General features: G+C 34.7%; 1 protein-coding gene and 1 long non-coding RNA gene across 2 annotated transcripts in view; one reads left to right on the top strand and one right to left on the bottom strand.

Moving 5' to 3' along the window:
- LOC126811278 (uncharacterized) overlaps positions 1 to 7,863 on the bottom strand; it is a 33,174-nt gene extending 25,311 nt beyond the window's left edge. The window contains exon 1 of the long non-coding RNA XR_007675502.2: positions 7,546 to 7,863. This is a non-coding gene — a long non-coding RNA (uncharacterized LOC126811278). The remainder of the gene's footprint in view (positions 1 to 7,545) is intronic.
- A 14,422-nt stretch (positions 7,864 to 22,285) lies between these two features.
- On the top strand, positions 22,286 to 23,195 carry LOC126812601 (P2X purinoceptor 7-like). Its single transcript, XM_050539070.2, has 2 exons — positions 22,286 to 22,503; positions 23,043 to 23,195. The coding sequence occupies exons 1-2, from the start codon at positions 22,324 to 22,326 to the stop codon at positions 23,178 to 23,180; spliced, it is 318 nt and encodes a 105-aa protein (XP_050395027.1). The 5' UTR covers positions 22,286 to 22,323; the 3' UTR covers positions 23,181 to 23,195.
- The last annotated feature ends 1,931 nt before the right edge of the window (positions 23,196 to 25,126 follow it).

The following is a 25,126-nucleotide window of genomic DNA, read 5'->3' as shown; positions in this document are numbered from 1 at the left end:
CTCTTCGGTGCAAAAAAGGCACACACAGAGCATTGAGTCTAACGTGGCTCGATCATATAGGCCTAGCAAAATTTATAATTTTGTTCTCTGCAAACAACCCCCTAATTACACGGAATAAGATGTTAGGATTATGAGCCACGGAATCAATATATAAAAAGTGCCAACTAGAGTAGGACGTCAACGGTCCTACCTTCCTTACGCATTCCCCCCTCCATTTTGCCTGAAATTAAGCGCGATTTTTTGGCGGTTCGGGACCATTCGGCATATTATTATAAAACAAGGCTGCAATCTGAAGAACAAGCACGAGCGTACAACATGAACCAGGAACTGGCCATGACGTCATTTCAAAAGTCGAACTCCGTCAGTCGATGCGCATTTGTTCAAATTTCAGATCGATCGTACTTGAAATGGCGGAGCCTTAGTCTTTTTTTGAAGAGCGTTGCACCAAGAATAATAATAATAAGAAGAAGAACAAGAAAAAGATTAGTAACTACATGCAACCAGTTCCTGGTTCAAAAACAATTTAGTCGGTGCTTGTGTTTGGGAGCATGACTGGGTAACAGGCGAGGGGAAATGGCCATTAAACTATACTATGCCTAGGCCTACCGTAAGGTCCACTGCAATGCAATACAAATATTTGCCAAACGTTGCAATGGTGAAATAAACCCCATACTGGCGACATTCACACACCTGGCACCCTAGCTACGAGAACGTAGCTAAAAACGTAAAAAGGTAGAGAGATGAGGTTTGTTATCTAATCGCACCCACCCTCACCAGACCTCAACGGTCGTACGGAACAGTACCCGACACTACAAAAACCGGACCGTCTGGTCGTGCGTGAAAAAGACCACATAATGATTTTCATTGGTCAAAGTTTCTCCATAGAGAATACACATGTGTTAATGTTAGCCGCTTCAATAAGCCAAAATAATAATATATATGATAAATTAATAATACAGGTCCTCTTGAAGCGGCTAACATCACTAACCCAAGTCCTCTTGAAGCGGCTAACATCAGTTGAGTCGTCTAGAAGTATAATTTGTACCAAACTTGATATGTGTTCACATTTGAACGATTTTGTATTTATGCAGTTATCAGCTATACAAACGTAACACAGATGCACACCCCAACACATATGCGCCGTTATAAATATAGGTAATTACTAGTCTTAGTCCATCTGAATGTTAAATATATGCCACTCCTGTGCCTATAATATTTGTTTGTATATTCCGATGATCTCAATCTTTCTAACCAAAAAGAGCCCAAGATGTCACAATCATCTGATATAAATATCGAAGGGTGTTGACCACCTCAATATTTTGCTACTCATGGTCAAAGGAATCTATAATCTCTGACGTCATTTTTGTGATTTCCCACACTCATATCTGTTTACTTCCTGGTCCGCCCGCCTCAAAATCGTAACCATTCACCAAATCCTGGGAGTAAATGTAATTTCAAACACTCTTCGTCAATTTTAGATTAAAAGGTCAACAAAAGAGCCATGCTAAGAAGTGGGTGTGTGTGTGGGTGTGTGTGTGTGTGTGTGTGTGTGGGGGGGGGGGGTGATATAAATTAACTCACTCCATCGTGAGTCCAGCGGAAGCAATTACTAGTCTAAAACATGCACAGTTTATCACATGTTTTCGATATGAAATTTTTCTTTGTTCTAAAGATAAGATAAAAATGGATACTAAGAAATGTACAAATTTAATAATCTAAATAGAAAAGTTACTAAAATCCACACAGCAGAAAATCGACCGCAGATATCTTTTGATGTCCAATCATTTTTCTTTGTTCTAAAAATAATCTAAAAATGGATATTAAGAAATGTACAAATTTAATAATCTAAATAGACAAGTTACTAAAATCCACACAGCAGAAAAATCGACCGCAGATATCTTTTGATGTCCAATCATTTCTCTCTCTTTCACTGCACATATGTTTACACCATCCATTATTACTACAAACGTGACTATCATTAGCTGATCCGCAGTTAAGGACTATATCATATTTTATAATTAGATCAGAAAACATCCCCCACCCCATTTTCTTTTGTATTGGCATGGTTTTTATTTTCTTGTCAGTATGGCTTCATTGCAATAGAAAAGCCTCGCGGGATTAACATTGATTGCCATGTTATCATTATATTGTATTCACCCCTTTCTTGTAATTACTTATGAATTGCAATATGCATATTCCTCATTTATTTATGCGAACTTTATAGGGTTCTCGTAAAACTACCATCTCACAATCTATTCTTGGCGTCGGGGGGGGGGGGGGGCAATTTTAAGTAAGATGTGGACCAGAATTCTTAAAAACTACCAATTAGTGATTGGATTGAGAACATAGTTTTATTGAATAATGGTGAAGGTATATGTAGTCAGATGAGTTGTGGGCACATTTGAAACGTGGGCAGCACTAAACAACGGTCATATTGTATTTAACAATTATAACCATTTAAACACCAAAAATAGACTGAAAATGTAAACCACAAGCGGACATTACATCTTGGCCTTTTTGAGTGTAAAATGGATTACGTGCCCTTGGTTTGAAAAACTAGACGTGCTAAACCAGTCTACCGACCGTTCTCCGGTTGATTGTCAGGTCTAGATATTTTCTACGAAACATAACAGAAAGCTAGAACAAGAAATCAAATTTAGAAACACGCGCCTTAAGCAACCCAAAAATTGTTTTCAGAACCTTGCAAAACCAAAAGATGTCGCTCCTAACGATATGGTCAATAATATAGCGAATTGAAAAAAAGACTGAACGTAGTTTTCAAAAACTGTTGTGATATCCAACAAGCTACATATTACTGTAATTCAGAATCGTTAACATTATATTTTTTACGGCTTTATTAGTTGCTAGTTGTATAGACCCTGTCACGTGTTGTGTGTCTGTTCTTTAATCGCTAGAGAAATCGTCATTTCGTAGAAGTAAGTTCAACTTTTAATAGTGTAAATTTGGACTGCTTGGGACACCCTGCCCTACCAACTCTAATGCGAAGGCCTTCTTTAACACTGTACAAGGTCAATTCAAGTAAAGTTCTACCTTGACTTAGCAATACAAACTGGAAATATTTTTTATTCAGATATACTTCAAAAACCTTTTTGTCCCTTAATAATTTAAAAAAATGTTTTAGAGTTTAATTTGCAGAGGAGCTAATTAATTCGCACAGATGTCATCTCTATCGTTGCTTTTGGCGTCCAAGCGAATATTGACTAATAGTCATTTTTGATTTTACATAATAAGTTTCTTTCAAGCTTTTTTATTTGCGAAAGTGTTGATGACTGTCACAAGATAAATATCATCCACAATTAAAAAAACCCCATGCACATCAATGCGAGCGGGGCAGGCTAAGCACGGGCTTTCGTCACGGAAGGGTGGGGGTACATGGCACTATTTAATAACCACGTAACTTGTGGTTTCATACAGAGAATAATAACATAACATCCATTCACTTTTCAGAAAGAAATATATTTTATATCACCATACTCAAACTGACTAATCTGAAATAAAACAAGCCAACTCTGAGACTGGTGTTTCCCGCCGAAATTGATTAATTAATTGAACATGTGTCCTTTTATAAAGAATCGAACAATCCAACTGCTTATCTATACCTAGTCTAAACATAAAATATTCATGTTTAATGGGGTTGCCCGCTCGCGCATAGCGTCTTTTTTTTTATATAAGCAATATTTTTATTCAGATTTGTATCTGAATAGGGATTGGAGAACAGGCATAGCCTACATTAAACCCTTCTCCCTGTGAGATATAAATACATGTATTTACATAAAGAAACAAACAATGTACTAGTGAAAATATAATTACAGTAAAAATATAATTGTAGTTGTCCCTGGAACCGTCTGGTGATTTCGAAAATCGAGTGGGCAGTTTTAAAAATATTGAATGAGTTTTCTATGTAGTCAATTCCGTACAATAAGATTATAGTGTTTCGATGGATAGTAGGTAAAAATTATTTATTGTATTATTTCGGGCATCTGGATATAAGGAGCAATTCAATAAAAAATATCCAATGTCTTCAAATTGATGACCACATTTACAGGATGGATTGTCAGAAATATGTCCGTTTAGATTGCTGCAAGAGAGACGCAGTTTAGAATGAATGATTTGGTTTACGCAGGATCCAAACGAAAAGGTTTTTGGTGGTTTTGGATCTTGAGCCATGAGTTTCAAATTGAAAATATTTAGAGATATTGAATTTTTTGTGTCTGCACTTAATTTGTTCCATTCACTAATTGACGATGGTATGAAAGAATTATAGAAGATATTTGTTTTACATTTATATTCGGGTAGGCTTCTTTTTCGGAGAATATAATGTGCGCTTTTTGTCAAGACTAAATCATGAAGATAGGATGAAGAAAGGCCGTTTATAATTTTATAAATGAATTTGAGTTTATGTCTTCTGCGTCTCTCTTTTAGCGTAATAACACCGGTTTCTTCATATAACATTCTGTGGCTGGTACCCCTTACAGCACCACATATGAATCCAAGTGCATCCAGTTGTAGGTGCTCTAATTTATTAGCTAGTTGGTCTGTGCAGTTGTCCCAGATGACGTCTGAATAATCAAAATGGGGTAGGATAAAAGAGGTATAGATGGTTTGTAACGATTTCTGGTTAAGTCTGCATTTAAGGGGTCTTAAACAATTGAGAGATTTGCTGTTTTTTTCTATAATGTGGTTAATATGTTTGTTCCATTTGCAATTTTGTTGAAATGTCAAGCCTAAATAGTAAATGTTTGTGATGGGGGACCTCCTTGGTATGAACATTATTTAGAGTAATGGGATTTTGTTTGGTTGTCTGTCCTAGTGTTTCGGTCTTTAGTGGGTTGAAGGATACCAGCCATGTTTTAGCCCATGAGTTAATTTTATCCAGGTCACTGTTTAGTATATTTGCGCCTTGGGTCGGGTTATCAATTTTCAGATAAAGGGAAGTGTCGTCAGCAAAGAGTCGAACATTTGATGTAATATCATTCACAACGTCATTTATATAAATGAGAAAAGGAGGGGACCGAGATCAAAGCCCTATGGCACGCCCGAGGGAATGGTTTGGGGGGCGGGAGGAGACACCCTCAGTAATAACCGATTGTTTTCTTCCCTCTAAATAGTTCTGAAACCATTGAATGATGTCTCCCCGTATCCCCGCAGCTTCAAGCTTGTGACAGTCCAGCACGCCAGACCCTGTCAAAAGCGTTACTGATGTCGCAGAACACTGATCTCGTGATCAATGGCTTGACAAAAGTATTGTGCAATATCGGTAAGTTGGTAAACACTAGAATCCCCATGGAAAAAGCCGTTCTAAGGTTAGTTAGAACAGGATTCTCCCTTAGAATGTTGAAGACATTTTTATAAATGCATTTTTCGAATATTTTAACTAGGATACTAAGTAGTGATATGGGTCTATAATTTCCACAATCTGACGACGGGTCACCTTTTTTTAATATGGCGGTTACATTGGCAAATTTCCAGATATTCGGTACTGTTTTCGATGAAAGGGAGTGGTTAAATAATTTAGAGAGAGGTTTAGAGATTTCGTTTGATATTAGTTTTCCGCTGATGTTATCGGGTCCATTGGCTTTCGAGGGATCAATAGTAGTAATGATGTCTTCAACTTCCTTCTGGCTGAGGGTAATATTAGTTAATGAGTTGGGTATTTTTTCTAGTGCAGGAAGTTGTGCATTGTCGCTATCTATGTTAATAAAGAAATCGTTAAGGCAGTTACATTTGTCGGATGATATAAGATATGTAGTGTAGGTTACTGACAGAGGCGGCAATTCATTGCTAGTGCCAGCACGATTATTTTTCATAAATGAGTTAAGGCCCCACCAATTTTTACTTCCAAAGTGATTGCAATTATTAATTTTGTTATCGATTTTGTCAAAATATTGCTTTTTGCAATTTCTGATTAGGTTTATATATTCATTTCTAATAGTGCTGAATTTATGCCAATCTGATTCTAAATTTCTTTGAAATGCCTTTTTATGTATTTTATTTTTCTTTCTACTCAACTTTCGAATCGCATTATTCATCCATGGTTGGTCTTTGAGTCTGATAGTTACTGTTTGTTTTATTAGGATTGTGTTTTTTCGCTAGCCTTGTCAGCTCACTTGTGAAGTTAACATAAGCTGTATTAATTGATTCGATGTTAAGTAAGCTTTCCCAGTCCGCGTCAGTAACTTCCCGTCGCATTTCGCCTGTATTAATATTGTTATAGTGCCAAATAACTCGTCTGTAGCATGTTTATTTTGGATTCTGGAATGAAAGTCGACAATACACAGGACAATGATCACTACAAAAATTATCTAGACAGCCTGATTCTTTTATATATAGTTTGGACAGTTAAAATTAAATCTATAAGTGAGTTAGTACCGTAATTTCCGAATCGCGTTGGAGTATTAATTACTTGATAAAAATCGAAAAGTATCATTGCATTGTGTAGAAATGATTGTCTTGAAGTCATAAAATCGATACTAAAATTGCCAAAAATAAAACAGTTATCGACATTATCACGTGCTGACTTAGCAATCGAATCAAAAAAATGTTCTTTTGTTCAGCAGTAGAACTTGGAGGTCTGTAAAAGGTACCTATTAAAATAGTTTTATTTGAAGTATTTAATTGTAACCATATGCATTCTGCACCGTCGACTTCCAGGTCAGGTCTTCTTTTCACAGAGAATGTGTCCCGTATGTAAGCCACAATACGCCCACCATGTCCGTATGTCCTGTCATTTCTTATCGGTACGTGGAAAGAACTTAGTAGTAATGTGTTGGTGTCTACTGATTTATCAAGCCATGATTCAATTAGGAGAATAATGTCAAATTTTTCGGAGAGTTCAGCTGCTAAAATATCAACTTTGTGGCGGAGACTCCTTGTGTTCAGATGGACGATAGACAAGTTGCGAGGAGGGCCAGGATTGCTTTCAATATCACTAGAAACTAAAAGGGTCATAGATATAATATTTGGGACGTATTGAAAAAATAACAAACAACAAGCAAAACTATAAACAACAGGAAAACACAAATAAACATAAAAAGTTGATGATGTACATTGGTAATGATTTAAATCATTTTGATATGTTATATAGTTATATGCAAATTTACAAAAATATTGGTTATCACATCTATATATATATTTACAAATAAAATATAGATAATCACGGTATAGCATTGATGCGGCGCTTTATGCGGATTGTCACAAAGTAAAAAGAATCCGAGAAAAACTAAGTAAACAAAAAACAACACGCATATCGTGTGAGGTGGCGCCACTGTACTGTGGTTACTCGTTACGACTGATAGCGGCAAAACCACGGTGGAAAATAATGACGATCGATTTACTGTCGGGAAATTAAAAGACGAGTTAGATAAACGCGGAACAAGGAAACGGGCAAAACATAGTCTCATTTTGAGAGGTAAGTATCATCTAGTTGCAACATCGAGTAAACATTATAATTATGTCCCTGTTTCCATTGGATTGTTCTGTGACATGTCCTTCACCTTGATTATTATATTCGTGCCCTTCACTTACCTGTATTATGCCCCAGTCAGATCGGGATGGCGTCCTTACTGTCAGAACCTTGGCGTTGGTTTTTAACATGCTCAAAACAAACGCTGTGATTTGGCGATCATTGGCGACCATGGAGATCAGAGCACGATATCTGGCGTTTTCACTATTAGATTCTAGTCGACCCAATGGCTCTTAATCATTTCATTTTAAACATGCACCATGAACAACTGTTCAAAGGCGGACTTTATCTTTGAGCCGCCTTCTACAAGTTCCCGCAAAACTATAGTCTATATGATGTATATGTACATTATATTAATATGACTAAACTTAATATCATTATAGTCTATTTCTCTAAAGTGTCCATACTTTACTTTCTCAACATCTCCCTCTTTTTGAAAAGAAAATAATTTTAATACAATTATTTCAAACTAAAATGTTAATTCACTTCCTGTGTCCTTATTCATAGAAACTATGTTAAACTAAATTCACTTGTCATTTACTTAACAACTTTAGACACATTTAAACGGTTCACTTAATCACGATATCGTACTGGTTTAACGATTGTACGACAGGAACGAAGAAGAGGTACATCTTGGTTTATATTAATACATTGTTGTAGTGGTTGATCTAAACGGCGTTCGTGTTGCTGACCCGGCTGTACAGTGTTAGGCAAATCTATCCAATCAAGTGGTTTATCATCAGACTCTGCATTCAATTTAACAATATTAGCACGGCGGAGATGTCTACGATTTCGTCGGTAAATACCAAATCTTGCCTTAATCATATAAGATCTGGGCTGGGAACATTTACTAAGTAGAATTCCTGGAGTTCCACATTTTTCCCAGCCCAATTTAACATAGATTTGATCACCGGGCAATAACTCTGTCAAATCTTAAACAGAATTGTGTTTATCAAACTTAGATTTTGTGAGTCTCTTTCCCTTACTTGGTAAAGATTTGGCCATTTAGGTCGAAGATTCTGTGCAAGTGTCGGTAATGTTGTTCTAAGTTGTCTTCCCATAAGTAACTGGGCGGGACTGGTACCTGTTGTTTGCAAGGGGGTAGCTCTATAAATAAATAAGGCTAAAGATGGATCATCTTGAGTTAAAATCTTCTTGGTAGTTTGAACCGCTCTTTCTGCCTCCCCGTTTGCTTGGGGATAATAAGAACTTGTTGTAATATGAGATATACCATAATGACTGCAAAATTGAACAAAATCTGCGGAAACAAACTGTGGTCCGTTTTATGTGGTTAACAATTCTGGAATACGAAAAGAGCAAACCAATCTTTAAATTTATTGATAGTACTTTGACTGGTAGTACTATAAAGATATACAATTTCAATATATCGCGAAAAATAGTCCACGATCACTAAAAACTGTCTATTTCTAAAAGTAAATAAGTCGGCGCCTAAGTGTTGCCAAGGACGATCCGACAACGATGTACAAATCAGAGGTTCTTTCCGCTGCGATGGTCTACTACCTTGACAAAATGAACAAGAAAAAACTTTATTTGTAATGTCTTGAACTATCTTAGGCCACAGGATAGTCTGATTAACACGTTCTCGACATTTCGTTATGCCTAAGTGTCCTTCATGAACTCTATTTATCATTTCTTGTTTCATTGATTTTGGAATAACAATATGACTTCCATATATTAGTAAGCCGTTAATTTCACTTAAACGATCACGCACAGAAAAATATTCAGACAAACATCACATTGATACTTTGGCCAACCATGTCGCACATAATGTAACACACGTTGTATAGTAGGATCTACCAATGTGTCATGACGAATATTAGATAACTGTTTATCAGATGCTTGCCAAGAACTAATTACAGGACTCACATGAACTTCAATTTCATCTTCTAAATTATAGCGTTTGTTTTCCGAATTAACAGGGCTTCGGGATAGTGTATCAGCGATTACCATATTTTTACCTGGAGTATATTCAGCTACCAGATTATATCGCATTAAGCGCATAAGCATTCTCTGACAACGAATTGGTACTTGATCTATGTCTTTACAACTGATTATAGGAATAAAAGGGTTATGATCGGTCACTTAGCGATTTGAATCAAGTCCACATAAATACTTTTCAAATTTTTCACTGGCCCACAATAAAGACGGGCATTCTTTTCCGATTAGAGCGTATCTTGGAGTAAAACGCGACTGGTTTCCAATTATTACCATGTAACTGTAAATAACACCGCCAATACCATAATGACTTGCGTCAGCACTGACCATCGTTGGCTTTGAAATATCATATACAGCCAAAACAGGACTCTAAGTTATTACATCTTTTATTTTCTTGAACGCATTATCCCGAGGCGATCCCCATATCCAAGAAATGTCCTTTCTAAGCCATTCATTCAAAGGTTGCACAATATCAGACAGATTAGGTACATAAAATCCCAAATCTTTGATGGCCTACAATGATTTCATGGGTGGTACAGAAATGTAGAAGGCATTACAAATGGCCGAGGTGACTGACCATGACGTTCTTCGTGTGGACCGCCTACAACGCATATGTGCAGATGGGTTTCGTGATTCAACACAAGCCCCCAGGTAAAGCACCCTACACATTCCACATGCTCTTTATGAACAATTTGTTGGCACAACACGAAGTAAGCAGACCACATTTGGAAGACGCGTGTCAGCTGCAGCTGAGAACGAACGACGGCTGAAACGGGATGTACATCATGACGTGGAACGGGCTGCAGATGACACTGGGAATAATGGATGTCATGTCTGCAGGGAGAAATACCTTCGGGCTCAAAGAGCCGACCCTGATGATAGAAATGCTGACTTGCCCAAGAGATGCAAGACTGTTTTTCGCCTTAACTTCTGTGAGGAGTGCTTGTGCATTGACAAACCGAAACAGAACTGCTGGTTTGAATGGCATCACAAGGTGGAGTACTGGCGATAAACAAGAAATAAGACAAAAACTCCCTTTTCACTAATTTTGCATGTATTCTTGTTTGCCAGTAAATACTAAAAGGGTTTATATGCATAAAACAAGTATATCACAAAAAAAATATTTTTGTCCATTTTTACCCCGGAGGGCTAGTATATAGGCCTAATGATGTTCAGGGCGTCACCGTCCAAAGGGTTAATCATGCCAAGTATCTAAGGTCTCTAATCGCGGAAATCATATTAGGGTGCGGATTAATACCATTTTGATTCAATCTATGACCAAAAAAGTCGATTTCAATTTGACGAAATAAACATTTTTCTTTGTTACTTGTTTTATCCTTTCTAAAGTAGCGGTTAAGTGTCGATCATGTTATTCGAGGGTGCCAAATATGAAACTATCATCCATGTAAACAGTAACATCATTTAAATTAACTAAAATATCGTTCATAATACGGGTAAAAATTTCTGGAGCGCTGGTTATTCCGAATGGTAGTCTTTTAAAACGAAAACGACCAATCTGGGCAGCTGTTGAACGAGTTAATAGATTGTGATTCATATTTGAACTAACTACATAAATTTGAAAATTATATTTCTCGCCTTTGTAAACTGTTTCAGCTGAAAAGTATCCTTTACAGATTAAGTTTCCACCTGGACTGCTTAATAAAATATTAGTTCGTTGTAACACTGGTTTCTCTACAAGTTTATTAAAAGGGACAATAACACTCTGGCCGTAACTGAATAATATGTCGAAATCTTCATTCTGGTCAACAAATTGTACTATTATACAATATCCCAATTCATTAGTGGTATATGCATGATCTTATCAACGGTATTTAAAAAAAATGTAAAAATTCCGTTGGGTGGATGGTGTTCTCACCAATTTCACAATGAGAGACTGGTAAAAACAGTCTACAAAACGGAAAAGGGGGAATCCCATTGTAGCGCATACGCAAAACGTCAAATACACCTCGCTCTGTAATGTTTATACATCTAGCTGACAGTTTTAGAGGATATGGAACTTTAACTGCTACGATTCATGCCAAACCATGAATCCATTTTTTCCCGGTAAGTTTATATTCATTACGATTATTTACTTATGCTCGCATGGCTTCAAAGTCGGCAACGAATTGCGAAGTGAATGATCGGAATTTAGATTGAATGGTTGTCATTTGGTAATGGTAGGCCTACTTCGACTAAATTATTATCAGTCACTCGACTCACTGCATGGCTTCACTTGGTTTGGTTACCGGTACCTTATTGATGGATCAAACAGACAGATTATCTTTAAAATTTAATGATTGGGTTCATACTTAGCTTTGATTAGACGTAAGACCGATATGGCTTCATCCACCTGCATTTTTTAAATTGATAATGAGTAATCTTAGAAGCTGATTATTTTTAACTTCTTGAGGTTGCAACATGGTTTCACCCTCAAAATATATAAATAATATCAAATTAAATGAATCATTCATCAGATTTATTTCTGCACTTTTGAACTTGATAATTATTATGACTGACAGTGTCCTATGTGTGTAATTAATTCATTGGTGCCAATGAAAAAGCAGTTACTTGTGATTCCTGTGGTAAATGGACACCTAAGACATGTAGAACAGGTCCGACAAATTTCTTGTGTGCAATTAGGCTATTAATTAAGTTTATTGGCTCCAATTTTCTATGAGTTAAGAAAATCCTTTTTTTATTCACTTTGCATTTTGGTTTTACAGGTATTTCGAAAGCTGTCTATTTGAGGTCAGTCAAAACTGGGAGTGATCTACCATTCTTGTGTCGAGCATGCCAGGTGTTGACCCCCCCCCCTCCCAACCGTCTCTACTTTACCAATTATGCCAGAAGCCACTCATGCTGCCCAACCTTCAACATCCACATCTACATCAAGGACAATTAGATCTTAACGGAAGCTGCAATTACATGTTACGTCATCCGAAACCACCCCACCGAGACCAAAAAGAGGGAAAAGACAAAAAGGGAAAACTGAGTCAACAAGGGAGAGGGTCGAAAGACTCAAAAAAGAAAAAAAACTGAGGGACTCAAAGTAAGAAAACTCTTTTTAATAGTTTTTAAGATATAAAGAAATATTTTGTAAGCTCACAATGGATTATTACTCACGCACTTATCTTGTAATTATATAACAAATATATATATATATTTCTGGCCATAATTATATAAAATATTTACATAGTATATGAGCCCAGAGATAATTATTTACAAATTGCAAACATAATTTTCAACTAGAACTGCGACGCAGTAATGACGCACTATGTCACTTCCGGTACCGATGAAACCATTAAACAGGTTTCCATGTAAGCATTTCACACATCAAAAAAAATGTACGCAGAATCAACCAAATCCGGCAATATCAATTCATTGTATACATTTGTTACACGTAAGTGATCCTGACAAAATTACATTACTTCCGGTGATAATGAAAATTCTAAATTAGTTTTATGAAATCATTAATGGCATAAGGCATCACATGGTGAAAATTTTTTATGTAAATCGAATAATAATTGCCACTTTTATAGAACAAAAACCTTGAAAAGTGACCTGTAGAAAATAATCCATTTCTCTGCAACCGTACAAGTTAGAAACCATTTTTTGGTATCTGTATGATCGTGTGGGTTCAATCTATTTGTTGATTGGAATCAAATAGCATAATTTTAAAAACAATACAAATCGGACTCATTTGAATAAAATATCTGTTTTGAAGGCTAAAAATACAGTTTTTGCCAAAATGACGTTACTGTTAAGTGTTAAATTACTTGTATGAAATCGTAAATGGCATTAGGTATCACACACTGGAAATTTTATGAAAATCGAATAATAATTGACACTTTTATGGACTAAAAACCTTGAAAAGTTACCTGTTGAAAATCGTCTATTTCTCCGCAACTGAACAAGTTAGAAACCATTTTGTGATATCTATATGATCGTATGGTTTCATTCTATTAGTTGATTGGAATCAAATATCAAAATTTTAAACAAATAACAAATACGACTCGTTTGAATAAATTACTGGTTTGAAGGCTATTAACACATTTTTTGCCCAAATAACGTAATTTTCTGGTGACATTGAAAATGTTAAATTGGTTTGACCTAGTTAAAATTGACATCAAATGGTGTCACTTTTATAAAAATCGAATAATAATTGACACTTTTACAGACAAACTAGCGTAAAAAGGGACTCATGCAAAATTGCCCATTTCTCGGCAACTGCTTATATTACAAACTAATTTTCACATACATTCTCTTCGTATGGATTATTGCTACTAGTTTATGAAAGTTGCGAAAAAATATATTAAAATATGAAAAGCCTGAATGGGTTGAAAATAGCTTATTTTTTCACCCTTTTTCACCTTTAAATCGAAATTACACGAAAACGAAATCGAAATTAAAAAAAGTGAGTCCGATGTTTTCTGCGCCTTTACAGGGCACACCCTTTCAGTCATACCAAATTCGAAAAAAATAATATGTGCTTTCAAAAAGTGGTACCGAACTCTCAAAATTGTAGTTTTTGCTAAATTTACGTCACTTCCGTTGCCGAAAGGCAATTTTACCGGTAACAAAAATAATGACATTTTGGACCACGGAGCATATGAACTTTGTTTTTTACAAATTGAACAATCAATAATTAATCCAGGACTGAAAAACTGAATTAGCCAATGGGGGCCAAGGAAAAATACGGTGGCAAAAAATGTTGCCATTTTTGGTCAATTCAGATGACTTTTTAACCCTAAGTAAAATACCACATAAAAATATTCATTAATAAAAAAGTTTTTTGTAAAAGCTTAAATTTTCAAAATTTGGCGCCTAATATCTCCTAAGATTCGTCGAAAATAAAAAATCCAAAGAACTGTAGCCATGTGCCTTGTCTCTGGCTATGTCAAAATGTATCAAATATTACAATCCGACAATTATTGATAACATTACGGCAAAATATCCGAAAACGACAACTTCGGTGATTTCGGACATTTCGCATTGTCGCAGAACGTTGGAAATAGGTTTAAAATTTAAGTCAAACCCACTTTCCCAGTAAAACCAAAGACATCGAATAGATCCGACAAGTAGTTTCTGAGATATGCTCAAATGGAAAAATAATAATAATAAGAATAATACTCCGAACAAAAACAATAGTGTTTCACACTGGCTACGCAGTGTGAAACCCTAATCAGACTCATTTGAATAAAATATCTGTTTTGAAGGCTAAAAATACAGTTTTGCAAAAATGGCGTTACTTCCGGTGACAGAAAAAGTGTTAAATTACTTGTATAAATCGTAAATGGCATTAGGTATCACACACTGGAAATTTTATGAAAATCGCATAATAATTGACACTTTTATGGACCAAAAACCTTGAAAAGTTACCTGTTGAAAATCGTCTATTTCTCTGCAACTGAACAGGTTAGAAACCATTTTGTGATATCTAACATTACGGCAAAATATCGAAAAACGACAACTTCGGCGATTTCGGACATTTCGGACATTTCGCATTGTCGCAGAACGTAGGAAATAGATTTAAAATTTAAGTCAAACCCACTCTCCCAGTAAAACCGAAGACATCGAATCGATCCGACAAGTAGTTTCTTAGATATGCTCAAATGGAAAAATAATAATAATAATAATAACTAGAACTGCGACGCAGTAATGACGGGTTTCACTGGTGCCACGTTTCCCTTGAACTTATGTCACATTCGGTACCAATGAAACCTTTAAACAGATTTCAACGTAAGCATTGCACACGTGTTATGAAATGGACGCAGAATCAACCAAATCCAGCAATATCAATTCCATTTATACATTTGTTACCATGCGTTAGATATGTCAAAAATGTGATCCTGACAAAATTTATTACTAACTTACCACTAAGTTAGCTGACTATCTAATGGGAACTTAAAATGTGAAAGAAGTCTTAAAAAGGGATCCTGACAAAATTGGTTATTTCTCGACAAAGAAAGATGGTAGAAGCAATTTTTGGACATCTATATGATCGTATTGATCCAATCTATATCTCCATTGGAATCAAATATCATAATGTTAAACGAATAATAAATATAACTCACTTCAAAAAATATTTGTTTTGAAGGCTAAAAATACAGTTTTTGCCAAAACGACATCACTTCCGGTGATAATGAAAATGTTAAATTAGTTCCATGAAATCATAAATGGCATCAGGCATCAGAAGGTGAAAATTTTATGAAAATCAAATAATAATTGACACTTTTATAGACCAAAAACCTTGAAAAGTGACTTGTAGAAAATCGTCTATTTCTCTGCAACCGTAAAGGTAGAAACCTTTGTGGTATCTGTATGATCGTATTGATTCATTCTATTTGTTGATTGCAATCAAATGTCATAAATTTAAAAACATTACAAATCAGACTCCTAAATACAGGCTATAAATACAGTTTTTGCCCATATGACGTCATTTCCGGTGACACTGAAAATGTAAAATTGGATCGGCCCAGTCAAAAATGGCATTAGGCATCATATGGTGAAAAAAAAGAAAATCGGATTAAATTAACTCTTTTACAGGCAAAATAACGTGAAAAGTGACTCATGCAAAATTACCTATTTCTCGGCAACTGCTAATATTACAAACTTATTTTGACATAAATTGTCATCGTATGGATTAATGCAAGTTGTCAAGAAATATTTTAAAATATGAAAAACCTGAATGCATTGTAAATAGCTCATTTTTACACCTTTTTCAGCTTTAAATCAAAATGATGGAAATGCAAAACCGAAATAAAAAAACAAAACAAAGCAAGACATATTTTGCTTCTTTAGTATGAGCATTCATCTTGATCTATTAGATTAATATTTGCTTTTTAAAAGACCTTTCGACACGTCAAAATTGAAGTTTTGGGCAAAATTACGTCACTTCCGGTGCCGTCAGAAACTTTTATATGTAGAAGTAAGTTGAGAATTTGCACCAGGTGGGCTTTTCTTTTACACAAATCAGGCAATAAATAATTAACCCAGAACCCATACACTGAAATTAAAATGCGAAAAATCGTGAAAATTGATCCTGACAAAATTGGTTATTTCTCGGCAAGGGAAGGTGTTAGAAACAATTTTGTGATATCAGTATGATCGTATTGATTGATACTATTTGTCCATAGGAATCAAATATCATAATTTTACACCAATAATGAATATCGCTTACTTCAAACAATTACTTGTTTTAGAGGCTAAAAATACAGTTTTTAACAAACTAACGGTACTTCCGGTGAAAATGAAAATACTAAATTACTTGTATGAAATCGTAAATGGCATTAGGTATCACACAGTGAAATTTTTATAAAAATCGAATAATAATTGCCACTTTTATGGACCAAAAACTTTGAAAAGTGACCTGCTGAAAATCGCTTATTTCTCCGCAACTGAACAAGTTAGAAACCATGTTGTGATATCTATATGATCGTATGGGATCATTCTATTAGTTGATTGGAATCAAATATCATAATTTTGAAAACATTACAAACCAGACTCGTTTGAATAAAATATCTGTTTTGAAGGCTATAAATACATTTTTTGCCCAAATAGCACCATTTCCGTTGACATTGAAAATGTTAAATTGGTTTGAACTAGTCAAAATTGACATTACACATCAAATGATGTCATTTTTATGAAAATCCAATAATAATTGGCTCTTTTACAGGCAAAATAGCGTAAAAAGTGACTCATGCAAAATTGACCATTTCTCGGCAAATACTCATATTACAAACTAATTTTGACATAGATTCTCTTCGTATGGATTAATGCTACAAGTTTATGATAATTGCGAAGAAATATTTTGAAATATGAAACGCCTGAATGGGTTGTAAATAGCTCATTTTTACACCTTTTGTCACCTTTAAATCGAAATAGCGCAAATAGAAAACCAAAATTAAAAAAAGCAAGTCCGACATTTTGTGCGCCTTTTGTAGGGGCATTTATCTTGATCTATCAGATTTGCAACAAAATTGGAGTTTTTAGCAAAATTGCGTCACATCCGGTGCCGATAGAAAACTTTACCGGTAATAAAAAAATTGAGAATTTGCACCATGGAGCATATGAACTTTGTTTTATAAAAATCGGGCAATAAATAATTAACCTAGAACCGATAAACTGAATTAGCCAATAGCGACCAAGAAAAATTATCGAGACAAAAAATGTTCACATTTTTGATCAAATCAGACGACCCCTTAACCCTGGGTAAAATGCCATAAAAAATTATTCATTAATAAAAAAGTTTTTTTGTCAAAATTAAATTTTCAAAATTTTGGCGCCTAATATCTCCAAAGATTCGTCGAAAATCAAAAATCTAAACTACCGTAGCTATGTGCCCTGTCTCAGGCTATGTCAAAATGTATCCAATGTTTAAATCCGACGATTATTGTTAATATTACTGCAATATTTCAAAAAACGACAACTTTGGCGTTTCGGACATTTCACATAGTCGCAGAACGTTCGAAATAGATTTAATCTCTTTCCCAGTAAAACCGAAGATATCGAATTGATCCGACAAGTAGTTTCTGAGATATGCTCAAGTGGAAAAAAAAATAATAAGAAGAATAATCTTAACAAAACAATAGTGTTTCGAACAAGCTACGTAGTGTGAAACCCTAACTAGAACTGCGACGCAGTAATGACGGGTTTCACCGGTGCCCCATTACCCTTGAACATATGTCACATCCGGTACCGATGAAACCATTAAACAGGTTTCCATGTAAGCATTTCACACATCAAATAAAATGTACGCAGAATCAATCGAATCCGGCAATATCAATTCATTGTATACATTTGTTACATGTAAGTGATCCTGACAAAATTACATTACTTCCGGTGATAATGAAAATTCTAAATTAGTTTTATGAAATCATAAATGGCATAAGGCATCACATGGTGAAAATTTTTAAGTAAATCGAATAATAAAACCGTACAAGTTAGAAACCATTTTGTGGTATCTGTATGATCGTGTGGCTTTAATCTATTTGTTGATGGGAATCAAATATCATAATTTTAAAAACAATACAAATCAGACTCATTTGAATAAAATATCTGTTTTGATGGCTAAAAATACAGTTTTTGCCAAAATGACGTTACTTCCGGTGACAGAAAAAGTGTTAAATTACCTGTATAAATCGTAAATGGCATTAGGTATCACACACTGGAAATTTTATGAAAATCGCATAATAATTGACACTTTTATGGACCAAAAACCTTGAAAAGTTACCTGTTGAAAATCGTCTATTTCTCTGCAACTGAACAAGTTAGAAACCATTTTGTGATATCTAACATTACGGCAAAATATCGAAAAACGACAACTTCGGCGATTTCGGACATTTCGCATTGTCGCAGAACGTTGGAAATAGATTTAAAATTTAAGTCAAACCCATTTTCCCAGTAAAACCGAAGACATCGAATCGATCCGACAAGTAGTTTCTGAGATATGCTCAAATGGAAAAATAATAATAATAATAATAACTAGAACTGCGACGCAGTAATGACGGGTTTCACTGGTGCCACGTTACCCTTGAACTTATGTCACATTCGGTACCAATGAAACCTTTAAACAGATTTCAACGTAAGCATTGCACACGTGTTATGAAATGGACGCAGAATCAACCAAATCCAGCAATATCAATTCCATTTATACATTTTTTACCATGCGTTAGATATGTCAAAAATGTGATCCTGACAATTTATTACTAACTTACCACTAAGTTAGCTGACTATCTAATGGGAACTTAAAATGTGAAAGAAGTCTTAAAAAGGGATCCTGACAAAATTGGTTATTTCTCGACAAAGAAAGATGGTAGAAGCAATTTTTGGATATCAATATGATCGTATTGATCCAATCTATATCTCCATTGGAATCAAATATCATAATGTTAAACGAATAATAAATATAACTCACTTCAAAAAATATTTGTTTTGAAGGCTAAAAATACAGTTTTTGCCAAAACGACATTACTTCCGGTGATAATGAAAATGTTAAATTAGTTCCATGAAATCATAAATGGCATCAGGCATCACATGGTGAAAATTTTATGAAAATCAAATAATAATTGACACTTTTATAGACCAAAAACCTTGAAAAGTGACTTGTAGAAAATCGTCTATTTCTCTGCAACCGTAAAAGGTAGAAACCTTTGTGGTATCTGTATGATCGTATTGATTCATTCTATTTGTTGATTGCAATTAAATGTCATAAATTTAAAAACATTACAAATCAGACTCCTCTGAAAAAAATATCTGTTTTGAAGGCTATAAATACAGTTTTTGCCCATATGACGCCATTTCCGGTGACACTGAAAATGTAAAATGGATCGGCCCAGTCAAAAATGGCATTAGGCATCATATGGTGAAAAAAAAGAAAATCGGATTAAATTAACTCTTTTACAGGCAAAATAACGTGAAAAGTGACTCATGCAAAATTGCCTATTTCTCGGCAACTGCTAATATTACAAACTAATTTTGACATAAATTGTCATCGTATGGATTAATGCAAGTTGTCAAGAAATATTTTAAAATATGAAAAATCTGAATGCATTGTAAATAGCTCATTTTTACACCTTTTTCAGCTTTAAATCAAAATGATGGAAATGCAAAACCGAAATAAAAAAACAAAACAAAGCAAGACATATTTTGCTTCTTTAGTATGAGCATTCATCTTGATCTATTAGATTAATATTTGCTTTTTAAAAGACCTTTCGACACGTCAAAATTGAAGTTTTGGGCAAAATTACGTCACTTCCGGTGCCGTCAGAAACTTTTATATGTAGAAGTAAGTTGAGAATTTGCACCAGGTGGGCTTTTCTTTTACACAAATCAGGCAATAAATAATTAACCCAGAACCCATACACTGAAATTAAAATGCGAAAAATCTTAAAAATTGATCCTGACAAAATTGGTTATTTCTCGGCAAGGGAAGGTGTTAGAAACAATTTTGTGATATCAGTATGATCGTATTGATTGATACTATTTGTCCATAGGAATCAAATATCATAATTTTACACCAATAATGAATATCGCTTACTTCAAACAATTACTTGTTTTAGAGGCTAAAAATACAGTTTTTGACAAACTGACGGTACTTCCGGTGAAAATGAAAATACTAAATTACTTGTATGAAATCGTAAATGGCATTAGGTATCACACAGTGAAATTTTATGAAAATCGAATAATAATCGCCACTTTTATGGACCAAAAACTTTGAAAAGTGACCTGCTGAAAATCGCTTATTTCTCCGCAACTGAACAAGTTAGAAACCATGTTGTGATATCTATATGATCGTATGGGATCATTCTATTAGTTGATGGGAATCAAATATCATAATTTTAAAAACAATACAAATCAGGCTCATTTGAATAAAATATCTGTTTTGATGGCTAAAAATACAGTTTTTGCCAAAATGACGTTACTTCCGGTGACAGAAAAAGTGTTAAATTACTTGTATAAAATCGTAAATGGCATTAGGTATCACACACTGGAAATTTTATGAAAATCGAATAATAATTGACACATTTATGGACCAAAAACCTTGAAAAGTTACCTGTTGAAAATCGTATATTTCTCCGCAACTGAACAAGTTAGAAACTATTTTGTGATATCTATATGATCGTATGGGTTCATTCTATTAGTTGATTGGAATCAAATATCAAAATTCTAAACAAATAACAAATACGACTCGTTTGAATAAATTACTGGTTTGAAGGCTATAAATACATTTTTTGCCCAAATTATGTCATTTCCGGTGACATTGAAAATGTTAAATTCGTTTGACCTAGTAAAAATTGACATTACGCATCAAATGGTGTCACTTTTATGAAAATCGAATAATAATTGACTCTTTTACAGGCAAACTAGCGTAAAAGGGACTTATGCAAAATTGCCCATTTCTCGGCAACTGCTTATATTACAAACTAATTTTCACATACATTCTCTTCGTATGGATTATTGCTACTAGTTTATGAAAGTTGCGAAAAAATATATTAAAATATGAAAAGCCTGAATGGGTTGTAAATAGCTCATTTTTTCACCCTTTTTCACCTTTAAGTTGCCGAAAGGAAAATGTACCGTAACAAAAAAAATGACATTTTGGACCACGGGGCATATGAACTTTGGTTTATACAAATCGAACAATAAATAATTAATCCAGGACTGAAAAACTAAATTAGCCAATGGGGGCCAAGGAAAAATATGGTGACAAAAAATGTTGCAATTTTTGGTCAAATCAGATGACTCTTGAACCCTGGGTAAAATACCACATAAAAATATTCATTAATAAAAAAGTTTTTCGTAAAAATTTAAATTTTCAAAATTAAGCGCCTAATATCTCCGAAGATTCGTCGAAAATAAAAAATCTAAAGAACCGTAGCTATGTGCCTTGTCTCTGGCTATGTCAAAATGTATCCAATGTTAAAATCCAACGATTATTGTTAATATTACGGCAATATTTCGAAAAACAATAACTTCGACGATTTCGGACATTTCGCATTGTCGCAGAACGTTCGAAATAGCTTTAATCTCTAAGTCACACCCACTTTCCCAGTAAAACCGAAGACATCGAATCAATCCGACAAGTAGTTTCTTAGATACAATCAAAATGGAATAAGAAAAATAATAATAATAAGAATAATAATAAGAATAATCTTAACAAAAACAATAGTGTTTCACACAACCTACGCAGTGTGAAACCCTAATAATCTAACAAAAACAATAGTGTTTCACACAAGCTACGCAGTGTGAAACCCTAATAAGAATAATAATCCGAACAAAAACAATAGTGTCTCACACTGGCTACGCAGTGTGAAACCCTAAATAATTTCAGAAACTGGTAAGTGGATGGATGCAGGATACTTTTGTTGTCTGTGGCTGAAAAAATGCCTGCAGTTTTATTTGACATTTCTGAAGAACTAAGAAACCAACATCCAATCCAACCCCCATATCCAACCTTAACTGCACCAGATTGGTGTTCCTATGACAGATGTGGAGATATGCCAACAGATATTGAGAAGCTATGTTGCGGTATCAGACCAGAGAATTGTATTTCATTACCACCAGTAAGTGATTTATTTCTGTAATAATATCCTTTGATATATTTCATCCACAAACATTAATGTCATTGGCCTGGGTAGTACCGGCAGCAGGAAGTTCTGCAGCCTTCATTTCAGTCACTTTAAATTGGCTGGTTTACTGAAAATAGATTTTAAAAATAGTTAAATATACATTATGCAAGAGCTAAATATGCCTATTGTAGGTCTTTCTTTAGGCCTGAAATGTTATACAAACTATTAATTAGACATTAATTAACGTATCCTGACCATAATCAACACTCGATGTCAATGCTAACCTGCGATATTTGTTGGATTATGATCCGATTTGCTGCATAACTTCCCTTTTCGATTTAACGATTAAATGGATAATCGAGACTGATTTTTGTCGTACCGACTTTAGTAATGATGACCAAGGCTATGCGGAACTTTCGATCACTTATTTTCAGCAAATTGCCTTTACATTATTTAGTTTTTAACTATTATAGTGAGAACTGCCAACTCGTTATCTTATCTCGCATAATGTGTCTTTAATTTAATTTTTTCAGGAGTTTGAACAATATTGTTTAGAGCCACAAGTTCTGGATCTTGCTAATGTATATAGAAACGGTGTACTAGCAATTGATATGGACGAAGACATTAATCAAAGGAGAAGACAATTTGTTATGTGGTGGTACAGGGAATAGAGTAGTAGTACCCTCCTGTTGTGTTCTGAAAATAGGATTATCGTTTCAAGACAGAAATGGCATGGGTTTTAATCCAAGACGATTATTATGAAAATACTTACATTAAAATCTGGTTTTCTGTTTCTTGGCTGTCTCTGAAGTTGGTTCTGGTTGGGGTTTTGCAACTGTGTCTGCAATCTTTCGAGGACCATCCTGGTCTAGTTTTCATTTTAGCCCCGATTTGCCTTTATCATCGAGTCTGGCCCTATAAAGATAGTAAATTCAAGACATCAAAATTGTTCCAGGATGGTTTGGCAATTAATACAAATTCTTGTTTCGTGTGGGGCTAATTTTTACAAAGATTGTAGACATTTCAGGAGGCCTGTTCTTTCCCTTGTCTGCATCAGTACTACAAAAACAAAATTAGTTGTAATAATTGGTACTATCATGTATAAAAGTGACGATATCCTCACCAGTATGTTAATGATGAAAGTGTCTGGTACTTGACCAACAACTAAGATTTTCACAGCGTTGGAAAAATATTGTGACAAAAAATAAGGTGTAGTAATAATGGATATAATTCAAAGTGAATGAAACAATAATGTCACTGAGACAATAATGTCACTGAATAATTCGAAACAGTGATCAAATTGTTATTGTTATTAATATATAAATAACATATTAAAAATTCATATATTAAAAGTTGTGTTTGTGTTTTTTCATATAACCCTCATTTTTAAATTTATGGGATGAAACGACCCTATACAGTATAAGTAAGATGAAACACAACCCTATATAAGTGGAATGAAACGACCGATGTAATTTTGGGATGAAACAGCCCAGGGTGATCTACATGTAACATAATTGTCAAAAAAAAATTAATCAGGTGCTGTACAAATATTACCTGCCATGAATGGATGATAGTTCTGAAACATGCAGTGCTCCAGCATTTGAAGGTACACTAATTCCGCCAATAGCTGAAAAAATAAATACATTCACCAGTCATTCATCAAAAAATTGTCTGTTAATATTAGTTATTATACAAGATAGTAAAAGAAAACCTTACAATAATTAAATTTAAATTCAGGTTACTAATAAACCATAGCTCATATGAGATAGTCAACCATCTAGATTAAAGTACAGTAGCTAAGTCTCTAACCCAATATCACCCAAAGTCTGACACAAATTATTTGTCAATTTAAATCGACATTGATGTTGTGATTTTACCGGGAAAAGATGGGCTTCTGACATCCAATATTTAAGACAAAATGAACATTTTACATGTTTACCATTTGTAACAAGGGACTCGAATAACAGGGCTAGACATATTCCACAAGTCAGGACGGTGACCCCATAGGTGGAGAGCCTGCGTAATAAATAGATTGCCGCCCCATTGATACTTCTGGGGCAATTCGTCGAACATAACTGATTAGAATTTACAGTAAAAACAGAAATGATTGAATGTAAATTGTAAATCAGTTTATATATATGTACACATATATTACATTATTATTAACGTTGCGACCCATTTGTGTCAATTTCTAGGTCCCATATATTAGCGATTTAAACAATGGTAAAGAAATAGAAACAATATTTCACATCTTTTATAAAATGAAATGGCGTTTAACGTCCTACTGTTCTGCCCCGAACTGGGCTAATGAAGACGGGCATACGCCATACAGTGTGCTATGAGGGAAATTTTGCCTGGACAGCGGCACTACGGCCTACTCTTATATCGAATTGCAACTGTAAAGTGATCTTTTATGAGCAGGCCAATGTGTACACGGGACCTCAGTTTTCCTTTCCCTCGAACGACTAGACAGCTGTCCTTATCAGGCCCTCTGTCCTGCATCACTGACAATGGGGAACCACGTCGGAAATTCTGGATGAACTTTCTCGGTAAATGCAAGGATCGAACACCCGACCTCTGGTCTAGCGAGCCAGCGTCTTGCCCAAATAGCTACCGT

This window comes from Patella vulgata, chromosome 2 (genome assembly GCF_932274485.2).
Source record: "Patella vulgata chromosome 2, xgPatVulg1.2, whole genome shotgun sequence".
Classification (NCBI taxonomy): domain Eukaryota; kingdom Metazoa; phylum Mollusca; class Gastropoda; family Patellidae; genus Patella; species Patella vulgata.
This window is presented reverse-complemented; position numbering and strand designations above follow the sequence as displayed.